The 25,899-nt window shown below is 37.8% G+C and overlaps 1 protein-coding gene across 1 annotated transcript in view; it reads left to right on the top strand.

The window, feature by feature from the left end:
- Positions 1-25,696, top strand: part of ADAM7 (ADAM metallopeptidase domain 7) — a 175,222-nt gene extending 149,526 nt beyond the window's left edge. Inside the window, exons 19-24 of the mRNA XM_006864442.1 lie at positions 303-378; positions 1,036-1,141; positions 1,512-1,611; positions 7,340-7,405; positions 8,962-9,018; positions 25,592-25,696. Coding sequence (XP_006864504.1) covers positions 303-378; positions 1,036-1,141; positions 1,512-1,611; positions 7,340-7,405; positions 8,962-9,018; positions 25,592-25,696 — 510 coding nt within the window. The remainder of the gene's footprint in view (positions 1-302; positions 379-1,035; positions 1,142-1,511; positions 1,612-7,339; positions 7,406-8,961; positions 9,019-25,591) is intronic.
- Positions 25,697-25,899: the final 203 nt, after the last annotated feature.

Genomic DNA, 25,899 nt, shown 5'->3' with positions numbered 1-25,899 from the left:
TGTTGTCTGGATACGTCATGGTGGGTTCTTTAATCTATCTTTGAATTTGAATTTATCAAAATCATTCCATTTCTTAAAGAATTTCTTCAAAAACAGTTGCTTCTTGCATTTTGTTTGCATATTTTTTTGCTACATTGATTTTTGCATTCATTTTGGTTAATTTATTAATAAAAAATTTGCATGTATGTGAGTATGTGTGTGTAGGTGTATCTGATGTATAACTACCACTAAACTAAGTGAGATAAAAAATGCAGATCAAAGTCAGTCATCTGATAAAATTATCTGATTGATTTCTCTTCCAGGTGGATGGTCATGAAGTTGAATGCCTGTGTGAAGAACAGGGATCTCTAGACTGGGAAGAAACCTTAAATGTTACCAGTGAGCATCCTAGGATAATAATATGTGTGTGTATGTTTTGTGTGTGTGTGTGTGTGTGTATGAAAAGCCTTGGCAGAAATGTCATATTTTCCAAGCCTTAGTTGTTGTGTATATCTGTATAACCGGTTGTTTACTTAGCATTATCAGATGTCTGAATTAGAATTTACTACTGTTGTCTTTGGAGTCCTGGTGTGGTACTGTAAGAAAAACACTGGAATGCAATGTCTGTTTGAACTGCAAATCTTATTCAGGGTTGCTTTGAGTTGGAACCAACTCGATGGCACTTAACAACAACAACTGGTTTTCACAACAACTGGTGACTTTTACAATCAGTATATCCTTTTCTGTCTAAATTTGGCACAATTCTGAGAACCCACAATGCAAGTCATTTCTGCATTCAGTGAATAACTGATGACCAGACTTTTCCCCCATTGATTATGACTCCCTTAAACATATTAAAAGTGTGTGTGGAGTTGTCAACTGCTGAATCAGATAATAATTTACATAATGTTTTGGCTTTAATTTGATGGAAAATTGAAGTCTTGGAGGAAAGTACTGGAATGGGATTATAATACCTAAGTTTAAATGCCTCATGTTCACATTTTGCTGTCCTCAAGTTGACACCCTAACAAAAGCGTATCTTTTTGAGTGTTGTAGATATTGCTATCCTTGTTGCCGTACTTGTGCTAGTGGCTGTTGGTGCTGTGGCTGTCACTTTATTAATTCGTCACCAAAAATGTATTAAGTTGAAGCAAATTCAGAGGTAAGTCTGTATTTTCTACGTATTGAAGTGAAGCATTACTGAGAATCTATATACCTGTGGCTATGAAGGATACTTAATGTGGGGGAAACGCAAGCCTCTTAATTAAGAACATGGAAGGACATTGGTGTATCACGTTTACATATTTGATTCATCCAAATGCTTAGCCTATTGGTTTCCCATTTTGTCTATACTTAAGAATAATTCAAAGACCTGTTAAAAACAGGTTCAAGTCCCATCCTCAGATAATGTGAAATAATTATTATAAATTGTAACTCAGGTATCAGTGTTTTTAAATACTTCTTGGTTATTTAATATTCACCCCCTGGCTTGTCCTATAACTGGTGTCAACATTTTATTTCCTTCTTAACAGCACACCTGTAGACTCCTTAGGAGTAGAGAATAAAGGATATTTCGGTGATGAGCCACAGCCAAGGAATGAACCAGTCTTTTCAGATATTTATCCCTTACACGTAAGAAACATTCATTTGTGTTAATCAACAAAAAGCAGTTTTTATGTATGTAAAATAGAACCAGCACTAGGCCGAGTGAAGTAGAAGATGATGAGAAAATTTAGCATGGATTCCATCTAAATGTGGGGAAGGGAGGAGGGCGGTATTGAGTCATAAAGCAAGAAGCAAAACACTAATTTATTGGTTAAAAACAATAGTAATGTGTACTACGTTGGAAAAAATGTATTAATGTAGATGATACTTTGGGCCATAAAATAAGGAAATCAACGTAAAAGAATTCATAAAATATCTTCTCACTATAATGCAATATATTAGGAACAAAGAACAAGGAAATCTTAGAAAAGCCCCAATTAAAAGAACAAATTCAAAAGAATCGTAAGTTAAATAAAAGGCAAAAGGGAAATTTAAGTATGTTGAACAGAATGGAAATGAAATACAACATAACAAAATTTGTTTGATGTAGTTAAAGCTGTATCTAGAGGAAAAATTTATAGTGCTAAAATACTTACGTTGGAAATGAAATCATTAGTCATCGTTTTCAATTAAAGAAAATAGAAAATAAAATGAAATCCTATATAAATGGAAGATAAGAAAAAATACTTATCAGATTGGTAATCAGTTGGTTGCTACCACTCCACTTGTCTGTTAGTTTGTTGTACTGTGGTGGCTTGTGTGTTGCTGTGATGCTGGTGGCAATGCCACTCATTTGAACAGAACAAGGGAACACTGAATGGTTTAAAATCAGGAAAGGTGTGCACCCGGGCTGTTGTCTTTCACCATACTTATTCAATACGTATACTAAGTAAATAATCTGAGAAGCTGAATTATATGAGTAGAAACATGGCATTAGGATGGGAGGATGACATCAACAACCTGCAATATGCAGATGATACAACCTTGCTTGCTGAAATTAAAGAGAATTTAACATACTTACTGATGAAGATTAAAAACTAAAACTTTCAGTAGGAATTTCACCTCAGTGTAAAGAAAACAAAAATTTGCACCTCTGGGTCAAGAACCAATATCCATTTAAATGGAGAAAAGATTGAAGTTGTCAAAGATTTCATTTTGCTTGGAATCAACACTCATAGAAGCAGCAGTCAAGAAATCAAATAACATATTTCACTAGGTAAATCTGCTATAAAGATCTCTTCAAAGTGTTCAAGAGCAAAGATGTCTGTTTGAGGACTAAGGTGCACCTGACCCAAGCTATGGTATGTTCAATTACCTCATATGCAAAAGTTGAACAATGAGTGAAAACCACCACAAAAAAAAAATTTGATGCATTTGACTTATGGTGTTGGAGAAGAATATTATAAGTGCTGTGACTGCCAGAAGAACAAAAAAAAATCTGCCTTAGAAGAAATACAGCTAGAATGCTCCTTAGAAGTCAGGATGATGAGACTTCATCTCTCATACTTTGGACATATTGTTTGGAGTAACCAGTCCCTGGAGAAGGACAATATGTGTGGTCAACTGGAGGGTCAGCACCAAAGAGGAAGACCACAGCCCCCCCACTCCCAAATGAGATGGATTGGCACAGTGGCAGCAACAATGGGCTCAAGCATAAGAATTGTGAGAATGGTACAATCCTCACAATATGAATCACAGCTAATTTGATGGCACCTAATAGCAAAGGAGCTCTGTAATGTAGTGGTTATGAATTGGGCTGCGAACTACAAGGTCCGCAGTTCAAAACTACCAGCTGTCCCACAGGAGAAAGGTGAGGCTTTCTGCTCCCATAAAGATTTACAGCCCCGGAAACCCTGTGAAGGGTCACTATGAGTCAGAACTGACTGCATGATATATAACAACAATGTATCTAAGTGGAGTCCTGGTGCGATGCTGTGGTTTAATGCTCTGGACTGCAAAAGTCATTTGAACTTCAAGGTCAGCAGTCCATAACCACCACCACCAATGACAAAGGCCAGTTAATACCACTATTATTCAAATGTGGGCACCAACCACTCAAGCCAGTGAGGATGAAATAGAAGAATTCTTCCAACTTCTTCAATCTGAAGTAGATCAACCATGCAAGCAAGATATATTGATCATTATTGGTGATTGGAATGCAAAGGTTGGGAGCACAGAGAAAGGATCAGTAGTTGGAAAATGTGGCCTTGGTGATAGAAATGATGCTGGAGAAAATATGATAGAATTCTGCAAAACCAGTGGTTTGTTCATTTCAAATACCTTCTTTAGAAAGCATAACAGACGACTATACACATGGACCTCACCAGATGGAATACATAGAAATCAAATTGGCTACATCTGTGGAAAGAGACAATGGAAAAGCTCCGTATCATCAGTGAAAACAAGATCGGGGCAGACTGTGGTACAGACCATCAATTATTCATATGCAAATTCAAATTGAAGCTGAAGAAAATGAAAACAAGTCCACAAGAACCAAAATATGACTTTGAATACATTCCACCTGAATCGAGAGATTACCTGAAGAACAGATTTGATATATTAAACACTAAAGACAAAAGACCAGAAGAGTTCTTCATCATACATGAAGAAAGCAAAAAGTCATTGAGAAGACAAGAAAGAAGGAAAAGGTCAAAATGGATGTCAGAAGAGACACTGAAACTTGCTCTCCAGTGTAGAGATGCTAAAGCAAATGGAAGAAATGAGGAGGTCCAAGAGTGAACAGAAAATTTCAAAGATCAGCTTGAGAAGATAAAGCCAAATATTACAACAAAATGTGCAATGATCTGGAATCAGAAAACCAAAAAGGAAGAACACACTCTGCATTTCTCAAGCTGGGGGAAATGAAAAAAAAATCAAGCCTCAACTTATGTTATTGAAAGATTCTCTGGACAAATTACTGAATGATGCAGAAAGCATCAAAAGAAGATGAAAGGAATACACAGAGTCACCGTACCAAAAGGAAATGGTTAACGTTCAGCCGTTTCCAGAGGTAGCATATGACTAAGAGCCAATGATACTTAAGGAGGAGGTCCAAGGTGCATTGAAGGAATTGGCAAAAAACAAGGCACCAGGAATTGATGGAATAAAAATTGAAATCTTTCAAGAAAGTGAGGTGGCACAGGATGCCCTCACTCATCTCTGCCAAGAAATTTGGAAGACAACTATCTGGCCAACTGATTGGAAGAGATCCATATTTGTGCCCATTCCAAAGAGAGGTGACCCAACAGAATGTGGAAATCATCAGTCAACATCTTTGATATCTCATGTGAGTAAAGTTTTGCTAAAGGTCATACAGAAATGCCTACAATCATGCATTGTCAGAGAACTTCCATAGATTTAAGCTGGATTCAGAAGAGGCCGTGGAAAGAGTGATATCATTGTCATGTCTGATGGATCTTGGCTGAAAGCAGAGAATATAATAAAGATGTTTACCTGTGCTTTATTGACTATGCAAAGGTTTTGATTGTGTGGATCATGACAAGCTATGGACAACATTGCAAAGTATAAGTATTCTGGAACATTTAATTGTGCTCATGAGGAATCTGTACCTGGACCAAGAAGCAGTTGTTCAAACAGAACATGGGAACACTGAATGGTTTGACATTTAAAAAGGTGTACAACAAGGTTGTATTCTTTCACCATACTTATTCAACCTGTATGCTGAGCAAATAATATGAGAAGCTGGTTTTTATGAAGAAAAATGTGGCATCAGGTTGGAAAGAAGACTCATTAACAACCTGCTATATGCAGATGATACAACCTTGCTTACTGAAAGTGAAGAGGACTTAAAACATTTACTGATGAAGATCAAAGAGCACAACAGCCTTCTGTATGGATTACACTGCAATGTAAAGAAAACAAAAAATCCTTACCACTGGACCAATAAACAGCATTCTTATCAACGGGGAAAAGATCGAAGTTGTCAAGGACTTCATTCTTCTTGGATAAACTATCAACACTCATAGAAGCAGCAGTCAAGAAATCAAACGATGTATTGCATTAGGAAAATGTGCCTCACAAGACCTTTTTAAAGTGTTGAAGACCAAAGATGTCAGCTTGAGGATAAGGTGTGCCTGACCCAAGCCATAGTATTTTCAATAACCTCATATGCATGAGAAAGCTTGATAGTGAGTAAGGAAAACTGTAGAAGAATTGATGGTTTTGAGTTATGGTGTTGGAGGAGAATATTGAAAATGCCATGGCTGCCAAAAGAACCAATAGATCTGTTTTGGAAGAAGTGCTGTCAGAGAGTTCCTTGGAGGACAAGATGGCCAAACTTCGTCTCTCATATTTCGGACATATTGTCAGGAGGGAGCAGTCACTTGAGAAGGATATCATGTTTGGTAAGGTGAAGGGTCAGAGAAAAAGAGGAAGACCCCCAATGAGATGGATTAGCCAAGTGGCAGCATCTATGGACTCAAGCGTGGCAACAGTAGTGAGGTTGGCCCAGGATCGGGCAGTGTTTCCTTTTGCTGTGCATAAGGTAGCTATGGGTTGGTACCAACTTGATGGTACCTAACAACAGCAACAAATAACAAAGCTGTTTGAACTGCGAGGTCGATGGTTCAAGCTCACCAGCTTCTCCTTGGAAACCCTATACAAGTCTCTATGAGTCAGAACTGACTCAGGGGCACTTTACAACAACAACAACCATTCAGAAATGGTCTGCCTCTCCTTCTTCCTAGTCTATCTTTGTCTAGAAGCACCACTGAGGCCCGTCCTCTATGGATGACCCATTGTTGATGTTGCTTAATGCTACCAAGTCAGTTTGGACTCATGCCAACCCTGTGTAGGGTTTCTAAGGAGCAGCTCGTAGGTTTGAACTCCCAGCATTCTGGTTAGTAGTCCTGTGTTTATCCTACAGTACCACACCAGGGCTAGTATTTAAAATACTGTTGGCATAGCTTCCAGCACCACAACAGCACGCAAACCAGCATAGTATGCCAAACAAAATGACCTCATGGGCATGTGAAAGTTGGGCAATGAATAATGAAGACAGGAAAAGAAGAAATACATTTATATTATCACACTGATAAAGAATATTGAAAGTACCATGGGTTCTCAGAAGAACAAACAAATCTGTCTTGGAAGAAGTCAGATGCTCTTTAAAACCAATGACGATGACACTTTGTCTCTAGTACTTTGGACATCATATTAGGAGGGACCATTCCATGGAAAAGGATCACATACTTAGAAAAGTGGAGGATCAGAGATAAGAAGGAAGACACGGCCCCACCAAGCGATGGATTGACACAGTGGCAGTAACAATAGGCTCACACATATCAACAATTGTCATTGTGGCACAGGACCAGTCAGTGTTTCATTCTGTTCTGCATGGGGTAGCTATTACTGGAAACTGACTTGATGTTACCTACCAACAACAACATTCTTCTTTGATCAACTATCAACACTCATGGAAGTAGCAGTCAAGAAATCAAACGATGTATTAACATTAGGCAAATCTTCTGCACAAGACCTTTTTAAAGTGTTGAAGATCAAAGATGTCAGCTTTAGGACTAAGGCGAGACTGAACCAAGCCATGGTATTTTCAATAACCTTATATGTATGTGAAAGCTGGACAGTGAATAAGGAAGACCATAGAAGAATTGATACCTTTGAGTTATGGTCAGAAGAGAATCTAGGGAAGAACACTGTTTCCATGTGTTTTAGTATTTGGATCTTTTCTAAGAATATATTCCAGGGACAGCTGGAAATTTTACTTTATGGATTTGGGAACTATTTATACTTCTTGGATACTAACTGCAGATTAACAAGTAGTATCTCTTTTCACTAGCAAAGAACTGAAGAGTCCTTTGAAAACTTTCCTTCTGACTTTTCAAGTCCCCAATACATCACACTGGTATGTTCCTTGGGCCCTTTCTGTTAGCTGTGCAGTATTCTGTGTCCATTTCAACTATAACTCTAATACCATTCGGTCTCTCTCTCTCTCTCTTTTTTTTGGTTACATAAAGAAGGCAATAATGTAACACAGCTCTCTGATTGGAAGTACATATTTTGGCTTCTGGCATAGAGACTAATTCTCAGTCAGACTGGGATTTCAGTGAGGAAAATGAAGGTCAGACAGAGCTTGTTTTGTTTAAAATAATGATATTATCCATTGTATATGTAATCTATTATGCATTAAATTTGATTTTAAAAGAATTGACATTATTTATTTTGATTACTGAGTTTTTCAGTGACCTCTTTGCCTAAAATTTGTTCCTGAAGTGAGTGCCTCATGCCCTGATTCTAGTCCTGGCCTTGCTTCTAAAGGGTAAAAACACAATGACAGCTTCCAATAAGGCTTTGAAAGAAATAAATTAATATATACACAATACATTAGGGACCAAGTTCTTAAAAATGGTATCAAAAGATCTCTAGGGATTAGCCAAGGTCAAAGAGTAGAACACTTCTTATTCAGAACAGGGTTCTATTCTGACAAACTGTTCTGATCCTGCAAGCATCAAGATTCTTAACTGGGAGATGGTGGTGGTTGTGTGCCATCTAGTTGGTTGTGACTCATAGTGACTCTGTATAGTGTTTCTGAGGGTGTAAATCTTTCTTCATAGGATCAGAAAGCCTCATCAGTGGCTGGTGGGCTCAAACTGTTGACCTTGCAGTCAGCAACCCAATTTATAACTGATTACACTACTAGGGTTCCTTACAATCTTAATTTGTTGTTGTTAAGTGCTATTGAGTCAGTTCCAACTCAGGATTTCCAAGGAGCAGCTGGTGAGCTTGAATCAGTGACCTTGCAATTCAAACCAACCTTGTAGTCCAGTGCATTAACTCACAGCATCACGCCAAGACTCCTAACTAGGGCCATTTAAAAGCAGCAATTCGCATTAAGTTTTCTTCATTCATGACTTAAAGGGTGTGATCATAATAGATTCAGTCTGAGGTTCCACAAAATCCTCCAATCACATAAAGGACCTCAGAATGCACTGTGCAGTATGGGGTAGCGCTAAATGACCATATGTCTTCCATTCCACATCACTAGGATTCCCAATAAAGATACTGGAGTCTTGGTGTAGCATGCACGATAATACACTGGACTGCAGCGTTGGCAGTTCAAACCCACCAACCGCTCCTTGGAAACTCTATGGATCAGAATCAATCCAATGGCACTTAACAACAACATAATTTGTATATTATTTGAATAAAAGCCCTGATGCTTAAAAATGTTTGATACACTCATGAAATATACTGTGGAAAAATTGGGAAAAAAGTTTATAGAGAAAAATGGACACTGATGAAATGTAACTTAAGTAGAACTATCCCCTCATTCTATCCCATAACAATTTTTAAACTATCTTAGATTTTCCACAGAGCAGGGGAAGTGCTGGGTATGTGTGTGTGTGTGTGATATGACATTATTTATTATTATTATTATTATTATTATTATTATTATTATAGAAACCTGAAAGTAAAGAACCAAGAGGAATTGCAGATCCTAACCCAAGTACCAAAATGGTAGGTTCCTGAAAAGAGATAGTACTATTTTAGTTCCCATGATAGTCAGTACTTTCCTCCCTCCACTCCCAAATGGCAGTATCCCATTTGTATTCCTTATCCATTCATTGATTGTGTGAAGATGTCATCTTTCCTCATCAGAATAATATGATAACTGAAGTTAGTTTTACTGATCTCTTAAAATCCCTAATAGATAATTCTGCAGAACAAGTTTTAGCCCTACAGATTTCAACCTGATGAAGGAACAGTGTCAGAATTCATACATTTTAGAAATTATAATGAAAACAAAACTTACTTTTCAATCCCGTGTGGCTAGAGTATGCACAACCATTGTTGTTGTTGTTAAGTGCCGTCAAGTCAGTTCCAACCCATAGCAACCTGAACAGGGTGTCTGAGGCTGTAAATCTTTATGGGAGCAGAAAGTCTCATCTTTCTCCCGCAGAGCAGCTGGTAGTTTTGAACTGCTGACCTTGCAGTTCACAGCCTGATTCGTAACCACTACACTACCAGAGCTCCTTATGCACAACCATGGATCCTCTTAAAATATTTTGAGGACATAGTCATACTAGAGCTCACAGAAAAGATGAAATTCATACTGGAACTGTTTTCTTCATGATTGCTTCTCCAAACATTTCAACTCACTCTATCAATTAATGGTTATATGAAATGATTTCACATTTGTATTACTATATTCATGGTAGAAAATGTGATAAAAATTTTGTGATTTTGTCAAAGAGAGGCTAAAGGAGCATTGTGTTTTTACATGTTCAGCGTTTTGGGCTTTTTTTCTCCCATTCATTCATCCACTCATTCGTTTTGTTGAGTTCCTAAAATGTGCTGGGTCCTAGGTTAATATGAATCTTTCCCCAACAAAGAATTCTTATGAGGAATACCAATACACTGCCCCTGTTAGAGCCTGACAAAGAAGGATATAATACCATTCCATCACTGGAGAGTCAAAACAATGGTTATATGTAGAAAACAAAATGGTTATATGTAGAAAACAAAATGATTTTCTATCTTTCACTATTCATCTGTTAATTATTTTATAATTATGTAATTTGTCAAGGAGAATTTCCTGATTGGGGAATCAGGAAAATCTGAGATAATGTAGTACCGTAGAATCTCTAAAGGTTATCCTACTTAGCAGATATATATGAGTAACTGAAATGCAACATGTTTATAGCTTTTTCATATAACTAATTATTTTTAATAATTTCTTTCTATTTAGAATTTGAAACTGGATGTCTAAAATGGCTGTGTCGGGCTAGGATGAGAATTCTGGATAAAAGATCTTCATAACCTTCCGTTGATAGATATAACACCGATTTTTAGTAGCTTCTTTATCCAAACAGAAATGTTAAAGAGAAAAAAAATCTCTTTTGGTAATATTTGCTTGTTGAATTCATGACCTCCATAGGCATATACTATAAAAAATTTATCGTGGTGTTTCAAGTGCTCTTTAGCTAGCTATAAAAATAAACTGACTCCTTGCTCTAGTATTTTCCTATGAAATGTTGGTCTAATTTCTTTAAAGATACTCAATACATTGAGAATAATAAACTTCAACCCTGTGTCTAAAACATGATTTAGAAGAGATTGTTTCTCTGGAGTTGTAAAGGTACTTATCCTGATTTCAGCATGACATCATTCCTACTCATTTGGGCCTAAAGGAAGTTCTTTCCTAAAGAAAATGAGTACAGGAAAGTGTTTGACTCCTTTAATTAATTAAAAGTAGACAGTTGTTGTTAAGTGACGTCAAGTCAATTCCAACCCATAGTGACTGCTGTATAAGGTTTCTGAGGAGTGGCTGGTGAGCTTGAACCATGACTTTGTGGTTAAAAAAGACTTTACAGTTCAGTTTATTAGCCCATAGCACCACTGCATATTTTCTATCAATGAAGGAGGTAGAAGGCTTTTAGGTATTCTAGAATAGTTATAATAACTACAGAATGGTTCTTAAAATTGTGATGGCACAACAGAGGGCACTCCATGCTACTAGTAATTATGAGTGTCTAAATTTTCCTTTCTTCAGGAGTTCTGGTGTGGTGATGTAGAATAAGCACTCAACCGAAAGGTCAGTTTGAACTGCAAGATTGGTGGTTCAGATCCACCAGATGCTCCTTGGAATCCCATACAGTGTTGCTATGAGTCAGAACTAACTTGACAGCACTTAACAATAAAAAGAGTTCTTTAAGAAGCTGACAGAAAAGTTAGAGGGTTACAAGAATTTTAGAAAATTAACTCTAGTTAAGAGGTTGTTGTTAGGTGCCATCTAGTTGGTAAAAACTCATAGATACCCTATGTACAACAGAATGAATCACCGCCCAGTCCTTTACCAGACTCACAACCTCACAATTGTTGCCATGCTTGGGCCCGTTGATGCTGCCACTTTGCCAATCCATCTCACTGGGGGTCTTCCTCTTTTTCTCTGACCCTCCACCTTACCAAACACGGTATCCCTTTTCAGTGACTGGTCCATCCTGACAATATGTATGAAGTACTAAAGATGAAGTTTGGCCATCCTGGCCTCCAAGGAAGACTCTGGCTGCACTTCTTCCAACACAGATCTGTATGTTCTTTTGGCAGCCCATTATACTTTCAATATTTTCCTCCAACACCATAACTCAAATGCATCAATTTTTCTATGAGCTTCCTTATTCACTGTCCAACTTTCACATGTGTATGAGGTTACTAAAAATACCATGGCTTGGGTTAGGTATACCTTAGTCCTCAAGCTGACACCTTTACTTTTCAACACGTTATAAAGGTCTTGTGCAGCAAATTTGCCTAATGCAGTACATTGTTTGATTTCTTGACTGCTGCTTCCATGAGTGTTGATGGTTGATACAAGAAAAATGAAGTCTTTGACAACTTCAATCTTTTCTCCATTGATAAGAATGTTGTTTATTGGTTCAGTAATAAGGATTTTTGTTTTCTTTACATTGAGATGCAATCCATACCAAAGGCTATGGTCTTTGATTTTCATCAGTTAAGTCTTCTTAACTTTTAGCAAACAAAGTTGTTCCATTTGCATATCACAGGTTGTTAATGAGTCTTCATCCAATCCTTATGCCATGTTTTTCTTCATATAACCCAGCTTCTCATATTATTTGCTCAGCATACAGGTTGGATAAGTCTGGTAAAAGAATACAACCCTGTCGCACACCTTTCTTAATTTTAAAACATTCAGTGTTCCCATGTTCTGTTTGAACAATTGCCTCTTGGTCTATGTATAGGTTCCTCATGAGCACAATTAAGTGTTCTGGAATTCTCATACTTCGCAATGTTGTCCATAGTTTGTCATGATCCACACAATAGAAAGCCTTTGCATAGTCAATAAACACAGGTAAACGTCTTTCTGGTATTCTCTGCTTTTAGCAAAGGTCCATCTGACATCAGCAATGATATCCCTCATTCCACGGCCTCTTCTGAATCCAGCTTGAACTTCTGGAAGTTCTCTATCAATGTATGGTTGCATCCATTTCTGTATTACCTTTAGTAAAACTTTGCTCGCATGGGATATCAAAGATATTGTCCAATGATTTCTGCATCCTGTTGGGTCATCTCTCTTTGGAATGGGCACAAATATGGTTCTTTTCCAATAAGTCTTCGAGATTTCTTGGCATAGATAAGTGACTGCTTTCAAGTGCCATTTCAGTTTTTTGAAATATTTCAATTTGTAGTCCATCAATTCCCAGTGCCTTGTTAATGCCAATGACTTCAATGCATCTTGGACTTCTTCCTTCAGGATCATTGTCTCTTGATCATATGCTACCTCTTTAAATGGTTGAACATTAACCATTTCCTTTTGGAATAATGACTCTGTGCATTCCTTCCATCTTCATTTGATGCTTTCTGAATCATTCAATAATTTACCCAAAAATTCTAGAGTAATGAAAGTCAGGCTTGAATTTTTACTTCAGTTCCCTCAACATGAGAGATGCTGAGCATATTCTTCCCTTTTAACTCTCTGACTACAGATCTTGGCACATTTTGTTGTAATATTTGACTTTGTCTTCTCAAGCTGACCTTTGAAATTTTCTGTTCAGCTCTTGTACCTCCTCACTTTTTGCATTTGTTTTAGCATCTCTATGCTGGAAAACAAGTTTCAGTGTCTCTTCTTACATACATTTTGATTTTTTTCCTTCTTTCGTGTCTTTCTAATGACTTTTTTGCTTTCTTCCTGTATGATGTTCTTGATGTCATCCCACAACTCTTTTGGTCTTTGGTCTTTAGTGTCTAATGTATCAAATCTGTTCTTCAGATGATCTCTAGATTCAGTTGGGATATATTCAAGACCATATTTTGGCTCCCATGGACTTGTTTTCATTTTCTTCAGCTTCAATCTGAATTTGTTTATGAGCAATTGATGGTCTGTTCCACAGTCAGCCTCTGGCCTTGTTTTGGCTGATGATATGGAGCTTTTCCACTGTATTTTTCCACAGGTATAGTCAATTGGATTTCTATGTATTCCATCTGGTGAGGTCCATGTGTATAGTCATCTCTTATGCTGTTTAAAAAAGGTTTTTGAAATGAACAAATCATTGGTTTTGCAGAATTCTATCATGTGATCTCCAGCATAATTTCTATAACCAAGACAGTATTGTTTCCAACCTTTGCATTCCAATCACCAGTGATTATCAATATAACTTCTTTGCATGTTTGATCAATTTCAGATTGAAGAAATTGGTAGAATTCTTCTATTTCTTTCTCACTTGCTTTAGTGGTTCTAGCATACATTAAAATAATAGTGGTATTAACTGGGTTTCTCTCTAGGTGCATGTATATTATCCTATCACAGACAGTATTGTGCCTCATGAGAGATCTTGATATGTTCTTTTTGACGATGAACGCAACACCATTCCTCTTCAATTTGTCATTCCTGGCATAGTTCAGAATGGCCAATACCAGATTATTTCAGCTCACTAGTGCCTAAGATATTGATGTTTATGCATTCCATTTCATTTTTGACAATTTCCAATTTTCCTAGATTCCCACTTACACATTTCATGTTCTGATTATTAATGGATATTTACAGCTGTTTCTCTTCATTTTGAGTTGTGCCCTATTAGCAAATGAAGGTACGGCAGGCTTTACTACCACAGCCTTTACTCCATTTGCGCCATCATGGTCAACTCTACTTTGAGGAGGCAGCCTCATTTTGAGTGCCTTCCAATCTGAAGGGCTCATTTTCTGGCACTATATCTGACAGTGTCTCTCTGCTATTCATAAAGTTTTCAGTGACTAAATATTCAGAAATAGTTCATCTCTTCTTATTCTTATTCTGTCTTCATCTGAAAGTTCATCTGAAACCTGTCCACTATGGGTGACCCTGCGGGTATTGAAAATACCCATGGCATAGCTTCCAGAATCACATGCCACCACAGTATGACAAACTGACAGATGAGTGGTGGTGAAGAGGGGCTTACTCATAGTTTTTTGGAGGAATTATGAGTTCCTCCTAATATATGAATTTGAACACTTACTGGGCAGTTTTCTGTGCCTTCTCCACCTCATCTCTGCCACTTTTTTGTAGTATGTGGCATTGCTCTGGAAATGATTTCAACTTATTTCTTAACAGATGTCTCTCAATGTGTTATCTGTGTTCTCTAGTTTGTTTTATTTCACATGAAGGAGAAAAGAGACACCCATCTTCAGATATATAAATAGTATACAGATTCTTTATTAAGACTTAAATAAAAGTAAATACACAAAGATGTACATAGATCACCCAAGTGAGGGAAATCATAGAGCCATGATGAGTTCACAAAGGTCTCTCTCCACCTGATGACCTTCTATTGGGCACAGAGAACAAAGGAATCTCTTCCCTCAGCCATGACTGAGGACAGCAGCCATGCCTTACATACTCATGGCAGTCCAACAGGAAGCAAGGAGGGGACTGTTGCAGATAGGAAAGCTTATAGTATCTGAGATTCTCAGCAACCAACCAGGGGTATGTCCAGGAATGTTCCTGTGAGGAAGGGCTGAGGGAAATGGCCCCCAAAATGTGCTTTTAAATATACAGTTCCTAAGTCTGCCAGTTCTGCTGTCAGAGGTCCATGAGGAACTAGAAAAAACTGGCAACTGGACGTCTACACCAAGTACAAAATGGAATTAAGCTCTGCTAGGAAGGAGCTCTGGCAGCACAGTGGTTATGAATCAGACTGCGACCTCAAAGTTAGCAGTTCAAAACTACCAGCTGTTCTGCAGAAGAAAGATGAGGCTTTCCACTCCCGTAAAGATTTTCCATCTCAGAAACTCTATGCATGTTTTCTATGAGTCAGAACCGACTCCACGGTATATAACCACCACCAAGAAGGATTTATTCACAGGCAAAAATGCTTCCGATTTCATTCTCCACAACATTGTTAACAAGTTTAAATGACTTGCAGCTGTTTTTTCTTCTTTTTTTTCTTTTGCCATTTACTGAAATAGTTTCAAGTGCTAAATGAAAAAAATTCTGATTCAGTTAAATTAAGGCTGAACATGAAGGGAAATGTGAGCTATCCTTGGTGAAATGTTTGTTGCTATGTTGATTGGTTTATGTATCCTAGAGGATAGTGAGACCAGCCAAAGACAGTACTAACTCTGCAATTTTCCCCTAGACAGCTTTGGTAAACATTTACTGTCTAAAAATATTGATAAATGTGTACATAAAACAAGTACTTTTAGTAAATACTAATTTAAGTACTTTATGTAAATTTGTTAAAAAAGAAAAACTCAATGTCTGATATATCCTTATTAGGAGCCATCAAGTCATTTTCAACTCACAGGGACCCCATGTGACAGTGTAGAACTGCTCCGCAGGGCTTTCTAAGCACTAAACTTAATGGATTGAAGTCCTGGTGTGGCACTGTAGGTTAATGCACTCGATTGCAATGTCATTTTGAACTGCAAAGTCAGTGATTCAAACCCACCAGTCGCTCCTTGAGAACCCATAGGGTCGCTATGGGTCAGAATCAATGGCACATAACAACAACAACATGGGGTGGACCTGACTCGATGGTTCTTAACAACACTACCAACATCAATCTTAATGGATACAGATGGCCAAGTCAGATCGCCAGGCCTCTTCTCCCTCAAAGATGCTAATGGGTTCCAATGTCCAACCTTTTCATTAGTTATTGTTAAGTACTGTTGAGTCAGTTCCAACTCATAGTGACCCAAGATAGGGTTTCCAAGGAGTAGCTGGTAAGCTTGAATCACTGACCTTGTGGTTCAAAGCAACCTTGAGTTTGAGTGCTTATCCTATGGCGCTACACCAGTACAGCTTTCCATTAGTAGCTGATTACTTTAACCATTGCACCAACAGGGAAAATTTGTTATATACTTTTGTTATGTTGTTAAGTGGTGTCGAGTTGGTTCCAACTCTTAGGGACCTGTATAGGGTTTCTGAGGAGTGGCTGCTGGATTTGAACCTCAGGATTTGTAGTTAGCAGTCCAGTCTTTATCTAACAGTGCCACTCCTTGATAGATACTTTGTTAGGTGCCTTTGAGTAGTTTCAGACTCACTGTGATGTTATGCAAAACAGAATAAAACACTGCCCAGACCTGTGCCATTCTCATAATCATTGTTAAGATTGAGCCCATTACTGCTTCTGCTATGCCAATCCATTTATTTGGAGGTTTGCCACGTTTCTACTGACTCTCCACTTTACCAAGCATGATGCTCTTTTCAAGAGACTAGTCCCTCTGGATAATATGTCTAAATTATGAGAGACAAAGTCTTGCTTTCCTGGCTTCTAAAGAGTATTCTGGCTGTACTTCATCCAAAATAGATTTGTTTTTTTCTTCTAGCAGTCAATAGTACTTTTAATCTTCCCCAACACCATAATTCAAATGCATCTGTTCTTCAAATGTATTCCTTATTCATTGTCCAACTTTCAAATACATTTGAAGCTATTGAAAATACCATGACATGGATCCAGAGCACCTTAGTCTTCAAACTGACATCCTTGAACCTAAATATTTTAAAGAAGTCTTGTGCAACAGATGTGCCTAATGCAATATGCCAATTGACTTGAATGCTTCTTCCATGAGCACTCATTGTGGATCCTAGCAAAACAAAGTCTTTGACAACTTCAATTTTTTCTCCATTTATCATGATTTATGTATTGACCCAGTTGTGAGGATTTTTGTTTCCTTTACATTGAGATGCAACCCATACCAAAGGCTGTGGTCTTTGATTTTCATCAGCAGTGTTTTAAGTCCTCTTTATGTTCATCAAGCAAGGTTGTATCACAGGTTGGTAATGAGTATTCATCCAAACTGATGTCACATTCTTCATTGTATAATCCAGTGTCTCAGATTATTTTCTCAGCATAAAGACTGAATTTTTGTTGCTGTTGTTGTTGTTAAGTGCCATTAAGTCAGTTCCAACTCTTAGCGACTAGATATTGCATTTTCAAGAAGCAACTAGTGGGTTTAACCACTGACCTTGTGGTACGAACCGACCTTACAGTTGAGCGCTTGTCCTACAACACCACACCAGGACTCTGAAAGATTGAATAAATATGGTTAAACAATATAATACTTTCTTGAAGTTTTCAAACATTCAATGTCCCCTTGGTCTTTTCAAATGATTGTCTCTTGGTCTAAGTGCAGGTTCCTCATGAGCACAATTAAGTGTTCCAGAACACTCATTCTTTGCAAAGCTGTCCAAAGTTTATCATGATCCACGCAGTCAAAAACTTTTGCATAGTCAACAAAGCACATGTAAACATCTTTCTGGTATTCTATGCCTTCAGCCAAGATCTATCTGACATCAGCAATGATATCCCTCATTCCACATCTTCATCTGAACCTGTCTTGAACTTTTGGAAGTTCCTTGTCAATGTATTGTTGCAGCCATTTAAAAAATTATCTTTAGCAAAATTTTACTTGCTTGTGATATTACTGACATGGTCCCATGATTTCTGCATTGAATTAAATTACGTCACTTTGGAATGGGTATAAATACAGATCACTTTGAATCATTTGGCTAGGCAGCCATACTTCAACTTTCTTAGCAGAAGTAAGTAAGTACTTCCAGTGTTGCATCAATTTGTTGAAAGATTTTAATTTGTATTCCCTCAATTTCTGGAACCTTGTTCATTCACATGCCTTCAGTGTACCTTGAATTTCTTCCATCCGTACCTTTTGGTCTTGATCATATGATATGTCTTGAAATTATTGAACATGGACCATTTATTTTTGGTACAACTACTTTATTCCTTCCATCTTCTTTTGATGCTTTCTGCATAATTCATATTTTGCTTATAGAATCCTTCAATATTGAAAGTTAAGGCTAGAATTTTTCTTCCTTTCTTTCAGTTTGAGAAATGATGAGTGTGTTCCTCCTTTTGGTTTTATAACTCCACGTCTTTGCACATTTCATTATTTTCTGTTCAGCTCTTTGACTTCCTCATTTCTTCCATTTGCTTTAACAACTCTATGCTGGAGAGTAAGTTTCAAGTCTCTTCTGAAATCCATTTAGGTCTTTTCCTTCTTTCTTGTCTTCTTAGTGACCTATTGCTTTCTTCTTGTGTGGTGTTCTTGATGTCATCCCATAACTCTTTTGGTCTTCGATCATTTTTGTCTAATGCAACAAAGCTGCTTCTGAGATAGTCTCTAAATTCAGGTGGGATATGCTTAAGATCAAATTTTGGCTCTGTTGTTGTTGTTGTTAAGTGCCATTGAGTCAATCCCGACCCATAGCAATCCTGTATAGGGTTTCTGAGGCGCTGGTGAGCTTGAACCGCTGAACTTGCAGTTAAAATGACTTTGCAGTCTGGCACATTAATCCACAGCACCACAACCAGGACTCCTGTGGACTTGTTTTAATTTTCTTCAACTTAAGCCTGAACTTGCATATGAGCAATTGATGATCTGTTCCACAGTCTGCCTCTGGCCTTGTTTTGGCTGATGATATGGGGCTCTTTCACTCTCTCCCCACAGATGTAGTAAATTTGATTTCTGTGTGTGTCATCTGCTAAAGTCCATGTGCATATCATCTTTTATGTTGTTTAAAAAGATATTTTCAATGAAGAAGCCATTGATCTTGCAAAATTCTGTCATGAGATCTCCATCATTTCTATCACCATGGCCATATTTTCCAGTACTGACCTTTCCTCTTTGTTTCCAACCTTTGCATTCCAAACATTAATAATTATCAATACATCTTAATTGGAAGTTCAATCAGTTTTAGATTGAAAAAGTTGGTAGAATTCTTCATTTTCATCATCACTGGCTTTAGTGGTAGATGTGTACATTTGAATAATAGTTGCATTATGTGGTCTTCCTTGTAGGGGTATGGAAAATAACCTATCACAGACAACATTATACTTCAAGAAAGATCTTGAAATTATTTTGATGATGAATGGGATGCCATACCTCTTCAATTTGTCATTCCCAGTATAGTATATCAAATGATTGTCAGATTCAAAATGGTCAATACCAGTCCATTTTAGCTCACTAATACCTAGGAGTTCCATTTTATTTTTGACAACTTCCAAATTTCCTGGATTCATACTTAATACATTCCATGTTCAAATTATTAATGAATGTTTACAGATGTTTCACATCATTTTCAGTTGTGTCCCATCAGCAAATGAAAGTTTTACTCTATTTTAATCATCATGGTCAACTCAACTTTGAGAAGATAGCTCATCCCTAGTCAGATTTTCAGTGTTTTTCAACCTGAGATATTCATCTTCCAGCACTATCTCTGACCATATTCTTGTGCAAATTATCATGTTTCAATATTCTACTGCTATTTGACTATTCATTACTATTCACAAGCTTTCAGTGGCTAAACATTCATAGGTAGTTTGCCTGTCCTTCTTCCTAGTCTGTCTTAGTCTAGAAGCTCAGTGTAAAACTGTCTACCAAGGGTGTACCTTGCTGGTATTTAAAATAATGGTGGCATAGTTTCCAGCATCACAGTAGCATGCAATCCACCACAGTACACAGTACGACAAACTGACCCACAAGTGATGGTTAATATATACTAGTCCTCATTAAAGCAAACAATAATCTTTCTGATTACCAAACTGAAAGGATAGCCATATGACTAAACAGTCTAATATTCTCCAGAGCAAATTATCTGTTGATGAACAATCCACATTTGGGTGATATTTAATTTTTCTATAAGAGGAGTCCTTATGTGGTGTGGCACTGTAGGATAAACACAGTACTGCTAACTGCAAAGATGGTAGTTCAAACCCATCAGCCACTCCTTTGAACAACAACATAAAAGGATCCTTTCATGATTCCTTATTTTTTAACATACTTTTTCTCAAAGACTCAACCACATTCCTTCCTTTAGCTTGGTCCCTGCATTCAATTAACCACTCATTTCTGATGATCCCCTCCCCCAAATTTCTTCTTTCTATAATTATAAATACATTTGGTACTGCCTAAATATTCCTGTTTCGTTACTTGCTGCCTAGGTAATCTCTTCTAATATATTTCCCTTTTCTTCAAACAACCTCAGGGGATTTCTGACATAAATGTACTAACCTATTAGTAGTAACCTATTATTTTGGAGGATGGTTTGAAATACCCAAAGCACCACAGAACAATGAAAAATCAGTCATTAAAAATCCTATGGAGCATAGTTCTACTCCGACATACAGGTCACAGTGAGTCAGCATCAACTCAATGGCAATTGAGGGAGCAGGGGAGGGACACGGGGTGGGGAGGGTGGAGGGTGCACTTCATGTTTAAGGATGCCTGATAGCATAGTAGATTATGAGGCTCACTGCAAGGTCAGTAATTCAAATCTACCAGTTGTTCTGCAGGTGAAAGATAATTGCAGTCTCCGAAACCTTATACAGATTCGCTGAGTTAGAACAGACTTGGTGGCACACAACCACCAACCACTTCCTTGTTTAGTCCTTAAATATTTCACCTAAAGTCATTTTGAATGTTGCTACTATCTATTTCTTTGGGACCCTCTCCTTCTGATACTCTCTACAGATTACCAAGCAATTGTTACATCTTTACTTCACCTTTACTAGTTTACGCTTGTAAGCCCAGTTCTGCCCCCCTGGTTATTCAATCAATTATGATTTTATAGGAATATACATCAAGACTCTTAGCCCCTTTTTATAATGGAGGGTGTGGGGAGTTAAAATTAAGTGTCCAAACTCCATAATCCACTTTTCAGAGTTGGGTCTTAGATATTACCCAAGCATTTCTGGCTCCAAAATATAATATCTCACTCCAATCATTTAAAGCCTCAGTCTCTAGAACTAAAGCCCTGCCTCCAACGCCAATTTACTTAGCTATAGTCCTGATACTTTCTGGTTATTGTTGCCTCGGGAAAGGTTTGCATTCATTCACTTGAACTGACAAGAACCTTGTTTTGAATGGACAGACCTACTAGAGCTACACTGTAAGTATTTCTGCCTTCCACCTCAGTCTCTATGAACTTGCTGTCCTATCCCATACATGAATTTAGAATCCTTCCTCATTCTGGTACTTACCTAATTTATGGCTGAGCTTGTTACATCCTTTGGATGCTGTGTTTTTGCATACTGGCAGGACTTAAAAACTGGTTCATTCTGGTTTCACACACTGTTGAAAATGTGCATTTCCACCCCAGATACAATGCATGAGAATCTGCATTTTAACAAGAGTCCCAGGTGATTCTTATGTATACATCATCTATTATCTTGTTAAAATGTAGACTCTGATCTAGTTCATCTGGGGTGCAAATAGAAGCACTGGTGGCAATATAGAACAGGTTGACAGTTCAGACCCACTAGCCACCATTGGGGGAAAGGTGAGGCTTTCTGCTTTGTTAAAGATTTATAGCCTTGAAAACCCCATATAAGGTCTCTGAGTTGGAATCAAATTGATGATGGGTATGTGAGTGGGGGATGGGAGATGGAGGGTGGACAAATACAAATTCTCAACAGGGGGTTGAAACAGAATTAATCCATTTGAAGCCCTTGATACTGACAGGGCTATCCTCTGCAGCTGGGTCACCTCCCCTCTGCCCTGGACAGAATAGATCTATTAGGAAGCTAATGAATCTTAGGTTTTCAGTCCATCGCATTCACTCTCCCTCCCAAGACCTTTTAGTTTACATTTATATATTTTCCTTAACAAGCAATGGGATTTATTTGGAAGAAAAGGTACCCAATCACAGTGGTAACATCTAGAGGAAACAAATGAGGGGTTCAACTCTGCTACCCTAAGATTGTGATTACAGATAAGATGAGGCATGAACATGGTTGAAATCGAATAGAGGAAATCTGGAAATGAGAATCATGGGAGATTTTAATAAGCTCTCTACATAATGGCCAGCTGTAGAGTACATGCATATAGGTGTAGACACCTAACAATGTGAAGCAGAAAGCAAAATCCAAGAGAAAATCGAAAACTGGCTATACTTTGAGTACTAACCTAAACCCACATAGAAGTCTGTGGGTTCAGACTTCTAGCAGAAGTCTGAAGCTTCATAGGCTAATGGAATTTGTGCAAAACCTTTGCATAAATTACTGACTGACCACTAAGTGATGCAGACCCAAAAGCAACCCACGGAAAAATAGGATACATTATATAAGTAAGTATTACAACTTGAGAAAAGGCATCTGAGGCCACAGGGAATTAGATGTACAAAGATTGAGTTCAGGCAAATAACTTTTAAAACCACTTCAAAAAATAAATCAGATCTATATTTGTCATAATATGTCATCTAAATCCTATTGTTCCAAGCAAACTCAAGTGTATACGTATGTCACTATTGCTAAGAATGCAGTGATGGTGATCTCAAACAAAACAAAAGCCAACTCTTATTCACTTATCTATCAAGCATTCAAGTCTCCTGATGTCCCTATAGACACACTTTTTCTGAAGGGACTTATCCTGCCAAATGACTATGGAATTTAAAAATTGACATTGTATGTGCTATAATCAGGAATTTGTATTCTATAGAAAGGTAATAATTTTCTATTTAGTGTACAAGTATGTAATGTTGTTAAGTGCTGTGGAGTCGGTTCTGACTCAAAGTGACCCTATATAGTGTTTCTGAGCAACATCTGGTAGATTTGAACCGCTGAACTTTCGGTTCAAACCAATCTTACTCCCCAGTGCTTATCCTACAGCGCCACATTGGGACTCCAAGTGTGTAGTTGTTGTTGCTAAGTGCCGTTGAATTGGTTCCGATTAATAGCGCTGTATAGTGTTTCCGAGGAGTAGCTGGTGGGTTTGAAAGGCTGACCTTGTGGTTTGCAGTTCAGTGTCGATCCTAAAGTGCCACACCAGGAGTCCAAATATGTAACTGTTGTTATTAAATACCATCCGAGTCGGTGAACCTGTATAGAGTTTTCAAGGAGCCGCTGGTGAGTTTGAACAGCTAACCTTGTGATTCAAACCAACCTTGTGTTCAAGAGCTTATCCTACAGCACCACACCAGGACTCCAAAAGTGTAATATTGTTAAGTGCCATCAAGTCTGTTTTGACTCATCACAACCCTGTATAGGGTTTCCATCTATGAATTCTGAATTCGTTCATCAGTTAAGTTCATAGAATGACCAGTGTCATAGAATGACCAGTAGGTGGCCACGTAGTAAACTAAATCTCAGCTGAAAAACCTGCTTAATAGATTCTATCGCTTTTCTAGATAACACTAGGTCTTTAAAGTCATGACTTGAAACAAATGTATTAAGAAATATGTTAGAGTCAGTCTCTTCTTAATGAAGATAGAAATCTGAGTGGATTTTCTCAGAAAACGCTTCCTTCAATGCCACTATTTGTGGTTGAGACAAACAGAGCCCATAAAATCAATAAAACCAACCCCCCAGTCTAAAGTCCATTTTCACTCATAGTGATCCTATAGGACGGAGTAGAACTGCTTCCTAAAGGAACCTTGGTGGCACACTAGACTAATCATTGGGCTGCTAACCAAAAGGTAAGCAGTTCAAACACATAGGTATTCCATGAGGAAAAGATGAAGCAACCTGCTTCCATGGGGATTTACAGCCTAGGAAGAGGGACTATACATTCCCTTAAACAAAAGGGGATCTGGGCTGATAGCATGGAAGCTTTGACTAGAGATATGAAGTTGGAAAGATAAATCATCTTTATTCTGAGTTCCAGAGACACATCTTCTTGGAGTTTATGTGTCAATAGACTGAAATACCTCGCTTTCCTAAAAACTACTGCAAGTGTCTAATTTTTATTGTTTGATATGTTTGTTTTAATTTTACCCTATTTATCTATTTATTCTTTTGAAGACCTGGCCCACTGCTTCTATGGAAACCTGAAATCCTCTCCTTTTCCCTGGAGATATATAATGGTTACTAAAGTTCAGGACATGTCAGAGGTCCATGTGACTGAAATAACTTTGTGGTACACTGTTGATGACAATTGATGTCCCTCTAATAATCATCACCAAGGAGTGAAAAACATAAATTAGATTCCTGAGGTTATTAGAAGCTTCCTGATTACTATCTGACTGAAGGTCAGGCTTTTAGGAAGCTCTGGCACTGTTATGTAGGCAAATGGCTGTCTCCTGGGCATGATAGAATCCATTTACATCTTTCTTTAGGAAAAGCTATGATTGTGAGCTGTATGTAATGGATATTGATTGCTAAGAACAGAAGATTCCTGTTACTTCTTTAACCTTCAGGAGTTTTCCAGGGACAAAATTTATAGAAACGTGGGTCTTTAAGATCACAGGATACTCATTGGAGAATTATTGTATCAATGCTTTTTTAGAGTATCACAGATAAGTGAATTCAAAAGTCAGTGTGTCTTGCTCAACGATACCAGAAATTTGCTCCAACAGTGAAAGCAACATGTCATTTACTGAGTGGACATTATCAGTGGTTCTAGTACTCCAGCTGGATGATTTAATTCAGCCTCAAAACAACTCTGACAAATATATTTGTTAAGTGCCATTAAGTGGGTTCCGACTCATAGTGACCAAAGGAGCAGCTGGTGAGCGTGAACCACCAAGCTTGCAGTTCAAACCCATCTTGCAGTTCAGGGCTTTAACTCACAGTGCCACACCAGGACTCCAACAAATATTAGTGTGCTCCTTTTGACACTTTAAAAAAAAAAAGGAGGCAAAAAAAGTGTTTCATTTGTGAAATGAGATATAGCAAAATAAAGTAGAATAATCAGAATCTCACCTCTAACAAATAGAGCTTCAGCAAAAAAGAGGAAGACCACAATGAGATGGCTTAGCATAATGGTTGCAACAATGGGCTCAAACAAAACAAGTGTGAGGATGGCACAGGATCAGGCAGAATTTCATTCTGTCGTGCATAACGTCATTATAAATCACAGCTGACCAAGGCCACCTAACTATAACAGCAACTCTAATACCAAAAGACATGCTTATAACCACTAGTATGTGTTAGTGTAACTATAATTTTAACAGAAAAAAATGAGAGGACTTCCTCAAATTTAAGTGCTGTTGAGTCGATTCTGACCCTGTATATCTAGGATTCAAAGGAGCATCTGGTGGCTTTGAACTGCCAAGCTGGTGGTTTGCACCAGTGCTTGTCCTACACCAGGAGCCCCAAATTCAGGAGATGTAAGTAAAATTAATATCCTCACATTCTCATTCCCCTAGGCACCAAACGTTAGAACCTGTGAAAATATGAAGCCTCATCAACAAGTGATGTATGGAATACACAACAAGGATGGAAAAGGGAAGCTAGGCAGTGGTCATGCTTAATTTAGCCAAAAGTTGGCTGTGATGCTATTGTCTATGGCAGAACTTTATGCAGAAATAGATCTTCAATATCTTTTTCTAGTTCTTCTAGGTTACTCCCTTGGAGGTAGTTTATGTTCCTGGGGTGTTTTCTTTGCTCTACAAGGACTACAAATCCTGAAAGAGGCTTTTCTAACAGAAACTATTTCTATCCTCCTATCTTCCAT

Source organism: Chrysochloris asiatica, unplaced genomic scaffold, assembly GCF_000296735.1.
Source record: "Chrysochloris asiatica unplaced genomic scaffold, ChrAsi1.0 scaffold00064, whole genome shotgun sequence".
Classification (NCBI taxonomy): domain Eukaryota; kingdom Metazoa; phylum Chordata; class Mammalia; order Afrosoricida; family Chrysochloridae; genus Chrysochloris; species Chrysochloris asiatica.
The sequence above is the reverse complement of the archived record's forward strand: the minus strand, read 5'-3'. Positions and strand labels throughout refer to the sequence as shown.